At 33.7% G+C, this 6,000-nt stretch overlaps 1 protein-coding gene across 8 annotated transcripts in view; it reads left to right on the forward strand.

The window, feature by feature from the left end:
* Positions 1-5,793, forward strand: part of LOC143053938 (uncharacterized) — a 38,389-nt gene extending 32,596 nt beyond the window's left edge. For all 8 annotated transcript variants that reach the window (XM_076226743.1, XM_076226749.1, XM_076226748.1 and 5 more), the window contains 3 exons: positions 867-1,025; positions 2,040-2,156; positions 2,905-5,793. In XM_076226743.1, coding sequence (XP_076082858.1) covers positions 867-1,025; positions 2,040-2,156; positions 2,905-5,642 — 3,014 coding nt within the window. In that variant the 3' untranslated portion in view covers positions 5,643-5,793. The remainder of the gene's footprint in view (positions 1-866; positions 1,026-2,039; positions 2,157-2,904) is intronic.
* The last annotated feature ends 207 nt before the right edge of the window (positions 5,794-6,000 follow it).

The following is a 6,000-nucleotide window of genomic DNA, read 5'->3' on the forward strand; positions in this document are numbered from 1 at the left end:
ATAATGAACCAAAAATATATAAGAATAATTTAATTTTGGATGTAACGCGTCTTCTGATTGGCTGACATTATTTTGTTATCAGCCCATAGACATAATTCAGTCATGTGTCCGAAACCGTTTTTAAATGGTTTTCTACGGTTTAAAATGGAATTTAGAATTAAATTATAAGAAATGACTGTAATATTTTTTCTGTCTATTCGAAATAACATAAAAAATGTGGTGCACACTGTTAAATAACCCGCTACGCGCGTTATTCAGTGTGCACCAAATTTTTTATGTTATTTCTTCATAGACAGAAAAAATATTACAGTCATTCCTTAAATAAAGAATAATGAGGTACTTAAATATAAAGAATAGAGAATAAAGGGCAAAGGTATAAAGAATAGAAAAAAATGGCCTTAAAATGTGAGAATACAGAAATGAAGGACACCCATTTATACCCTCAGTATTGTCTTTCCAATACTATTTGAAGTGGTATTCTGAAGAATTTATTAGAAAATATCATTTACACAGTTTAAATATCCTTAATGTGGGTCTTGTGCTATTATGACAAAAGCCAGATACAAAATTGTCTATGAAATACAGGAAGTACAAGGATAAACATACTAATAAAACATTAAGTAGTAAGTAAACAGTGATATTCCTTGTTAACGGCAGATAATGAAAAGTTATCTCTTGTTGACGGCAGATAATGACCAACTATTCCTTGTTAACGGCAGATAATGACAGGCTATTTCTTGTTAACGGCAGATAATGACAAGCTATATCTTGTTAACAGAGATAATGACCAACTATCTCTTGTTAACGGCAGATAATGACAAGCTTTCTCATGTTAACGGCAGATAATGACAAGCTTATATTTTCAGGATCTTCTTGTTCACACGACTCATCCATAAATTCATCAGATGGATACATGGAAATGAACCCAGCCGAACAGTCCAAGAGTTCAGAGAAAGTAAATATAGGACCAGAACAAGGCTACATAGATATGACTGTAGGAAGTAGTTCTTCTACATCATCTAAAGGTATTTATTGGTGACTGATAGTTTAAGTTGTTGTTTAATACTTGCTTTGTGCAATAACATGTAACTTTAATTAAGACATTTATAGTATGGACAAGTAGATTCAATAAAAAAAAAACTTTTGGTGGTGTTGCATGATTAAATAAGATTTGGATTTTCAAATATTTTGGCCTCCAACATCACTGAAGCGATTTTTTAATTCCCAAATGTGCAACTGGTGAAGTAAACTTAGTACCGTTTAACAGGGTGACTGTTGGTAGTTGGTGGTGGCAAAACACTGAGATAATTAAGCGTGATTCACCAATAACCACCAGCAATCATGTTTCACTGTATTATCTTTTATTGAGTAGAAAAAATTACCTGATTACATCCATGATAGATAAAACATGGGAAACAGCATGTTCACTCCACAACGATAATATGGGCATCAGTGGTGATTGGTCTAATGAGCCTAATTTCTGTATCACTAAGCTATCAACACTGAGGTTGTGAGTATATAGCCTGCACATGGCATGACACTTAACTCACATCTTAATTGACTAGGAATTTCAGTTTTCCTACTAAAGGTTGGACTCTGACTTCCTTTAAAGCTGAACGCCACGAAATAACACAATAGTTCAGAAAGTGGCATTAAATTACAATCAAAAACTCGAATGAAAAGTTTAGATTCAATAAATATCTTTAAAAACTTGCAAAAATTGACTGGTTTGCTCTGAGTGAGTGCAATACATTGACACTGAACAAATTGTATAAAATTTAACAATGTGTACACTTATACCAGTCTAACATAACTCCTACCTATGGAATTCCAAAACACAAACATACCATTGATTAAACAATTTTGTATTTATATAGACTTCTGTCTGTCAAATAGTGGGAGATATGATGTTGTCTTATGTTATAAAATTGAATGGCATGATGTCCTAATAAACAAAAACAGAAAGTTAAGGGACAAATATACATCTATCATGTCTATATATGAACAAATGTCACCTCGTATGATTTTTTTTTCTTCAGATGGCAGTCCTAAGTTATCACGTACAGCTCCAATACCTATCAGATCTACAAAACAGTCTGCCTACATGGATATGGGACCATCCAGTCAACCATTAGCTCCTGTCAAGGAGGGTGGAAGTAAGTCTAACTCATTAGGGATTTATCATAAAGCAATTTCCTTATACAATGTAAATTTTGAAATGAAAGAAATTGAAGCATGGTAAAGGATGGCAAAAACACAATATAAATATGTGCATGTTGGTTTCTAATACTAAGTAAAAAGGGGAAACAAAATATTTGTTTGAGTAAATGAATACTGAGGTTTATTTTTATTGGATTATTTCTTATCAGTTCTGATATTATAAGTTATTTTTTGCAGAAAATTACTTTTGCTCCATTCAGTCTCCTGTCTTGACGTGCTTTCTAAATCCTAAAAAATGAGAGAGAGGGGTGCAAAATTAGAACATAAAAATAAATTTATCATGTTGATGTAGATACACTTAAAAATGATCATAACATTTTTTCCAGGATTTCATTACTGTAAATTTAGAAATTGATGCAAACCTTAATTTTTTGCATTATGAAGAAAAATCAAATCTTTGAATCAGTGTCAAAAAATCACAAATTGAAAGGTAAAAATGAGGGAGAAATTTCAAAATGTAAAATTCCGAAGTCATTCAATGAGAGAAACTGATACAAAATAAAAGACAACATAAAGACGAAGAAGTTTACAAAACAGTACTTAAAAAAATTAAACATTAAGCATAAGAACCACTGGTAATAGGTTTATGCATAATGAGCTCTTGAAAGTTATTGCATAACACCAGCATAAGTTTAAACTAAATTAATTCAGAAGTGTAGTTATAATATTTTTTCTCTTTTTTAGGTGGAGAAGGAAATTTTCCATTAACACAACAACACAATCATTTTGTTGACATGAATCTTCGTCCAAATAAAGTAGTCAGCTACCTATCTGATGACTCAATGTCTGGTGAATTCCCCAAGAGGGCGTATTCTGTTGGAAGCAGACCTCCGCGAAAACTTTTACCTCAACATTTACACCATCCTGTCATGCCCAAACAGAATGTATCAACCAATGGGAGGAGTTCAAGTGCACCACACTTAATCGAGAAAAAATTACGTAACATGAACATGATCCCGTACACGACGATGGATTCTTCATTAAGTTGCAGTCCAAGTCAGTCAATCAAATCATCAATTTCAGATTCAGATTCTTTTATAGAAATGGAGCATATGAGACCAAGGACATCAAGTGACAGTTTTGGATGTAGGCCAAGGTCATCAAGTTTTGGAAAAGTATTTGTTCAAGGTCATAGGCCAAGGTCTTCAAGTTATGGTACAAGTGCACGTGGAAAGTTAGGATCTTATGAATCTGTACGATTAACTTCTAAGGAACTCCATATAAAACGTTCAAATGAATCATTAACTGGTCAGATTTCAGGGGCTTCGTCTTCTGAATCTCTGAAAAGAAATGATTCTATGTCAAAAAGTAATAAAAAATCTGAATATGTAGATATGCGCTTGGACAAATCGGAAGCTCCTGGTTACATTGATATGACAGTTAATCCTAAAAGTGTTGGAAATAAATCATCCACTAGTAGTCTTAGTTCTTCACCGGCTGTTGTTGGATTGACAAGTCCCATACGACAGGACGCTACCTCATCGCCAAGTATCAAAATCATTAAGCCATCTGGGAATCAAAAATCAATTGGTTTTTCCACATCAACCAACAGTAGCAGTACCGATAGCATCCCTCCACCAAGTTCACTTTTTAGTCCAATTAATTTTGTTTCACCATCAGGATCTCGTAGTCCTTCTGTGAAAGGTCGTAGTCCAGCGAGTTCTGGGAGGGAGTCAGAGGAGGAGAGTTATATGTCGTATCAACCTGCATCAGCTGGGAAAACTAAAGACGAGAAGAAAAGTGAAAATAAAAAAGAAAAGAAATCTTGGCATTCAAAGTCAAAACATAAAGATAAAAAACAATCGGAAGAAAAAGAAAAGAAAAATGGAAGTAAAGTTTCAGTAGCTTCTAATAATTCATCATCAGGAACTGGATTAAACATTCAAGAAATGAAAAATGATAGGGATAGTATGTATATGGATTACGAACCAGGAGCTTTAAATGTTTCTACATCAGATTCAACAAATCCCGTACAGTTTTCATGTGGTAATGAATTATATCTAACATCTTCTGGCTCAGAGCCTTCAATGGATACATCTCAGAACCAATCTATGGCTGATAGTAGTCCCTATATGGAATATGAACCTGAAAGTGTAGCCATGAAATCTGATATGATATGTAGTGAAAAAATTGTTTCAGACGACAGTGCATACATGGAGTATGAACCAGGCTCAGCTGAACAAAGTATGAGGACTTCTGAGTCAGATCTTCCCCCAGCAGTCGTATCAGGGCTGTCTGGACAGAAAGCCCCTCCTATACCACCAAGAAAAACAGAAGGGGCGGAGTTTGAACAGGAAGAAACATTTGCTTCCGAATATGAATCGGGTGGATCAAGTATTGAGACTCTGAAAGACAGTGGATCAGCTTGTCATGTGGACTTAGATCCATATATGGATTTCGATCCAGAAAATTCAGATATTAAGCCAGGAGTTATTAAAGCGCCATCTAGAGTGCGGTCATTTATCACTGATACTTCTATGGAAGAAGAGTTAGGAAAAGATAACTCTGTCAAAGAAGTTAGTGGTACAGTTGTACCGAGTAGTCCAATAGACAAACCCATTAAACAAAAAGCCAGTGATAGTGTTCAATGTGAGAAAAGTGTTCAAATTAAAAGTGTTATTAGTCCTAACTTGTCAGAAACAATTCCTGAAAGTGATGAATATGTTGGTTTGGAGTTCAAATCTAAATCAACTGAACGTTTCTTGTTAGGTGGAATAACCCCTGGAAATCAAAACATTACTAGTGATCAGTTAATTAGTTCAAAAAATAGTAAGAAAGATAACTTATTAAAAAATGAATTAGGTAAACCAGATAATCACCGAAATGAGAAGAAATTAGATATAAAAATTAAAAACCTTCCAGATGTGTTTGAAGGCAGTGTTTCATCTTTGGAGGAACTGAAAATTGTAGAGTCCCCCACTGAAAAAGATATTAAGGAATGCAAATCGAGGCACAGTAGTACGTCATCAAAAATATCCACTAGCCCATTGGAACTTTCAAACAAGAGTAGTCTATTAGGTATGAATTTACCAGTGGAAAGTTTAGAATTACAAATTAAAGAAAAGGTAGAAAAAGTAGAAATTCAAAATAGTGCAAATTCAAACACAAGTAGACATAGTTGCTCTGATTTAACAATGTCCTATGAACCGATGAATTTTCCGAGTGACACACTTAAAAGTTCAGAACTCTCTTCTTCTCAGCAACAGCTCACAACACCTGGACTTAATTATGCATCTCTGGACTTAGGTTCCAGGGAGAACATAGACAATGATATAAAATTACAACCGGTTAAAAGCCGACATGCTTCCACAGCAGAAGATTCTGGTCCCTTACCGCCTAATTCTTACGCCCAAATTGATTTTAATATGTCTGAAAATTTGAAAAATTCTAGTAAACAAGATGGGAAATTTTCCAAAGAATAATTGGCTAATAATCAAAGCATGTGATCATGTGTATTGTAAAAAGCTAGACAGGGAAAATACTTGACATCATACTTTTACATAAATTAGATATTGTCTTGAAATGAAAGTCTGATAATGATAAACAGAATTATATTGGGAAGAAAGAAGAAAATTTGCTTGAAAGTGTTCATGTCATTTCTAATTTATTAGTAAATTATTTTACATGTATCTTGGAATGCAAGTTTGATTAAATTATACAGATGTACAAAATGTAAAGCATGGTTTGAAATATTCAAACAAGTGTGAATGTAATATAGTGATATCGTGATATGAACAAAATTATTTTGGTTTGGAATATACAATAGACATGATAGAATTG

This window comes from Mytilus galloprovincialis, chromosome 12 (assembly GCF_965363235.1).
Source record: "Mytilus galloprovincialis chromosome 12, xbMytGall1.hap1.1, whole genome shotgun sequence".
In the NCBI taxonomy this organism is placed as follows: Eukaryota; Metazoa; Mollusca; class Bivalvia; order Mytilida; family Mytilidae; genus Mytilus; species Mytilus galloprovincialis.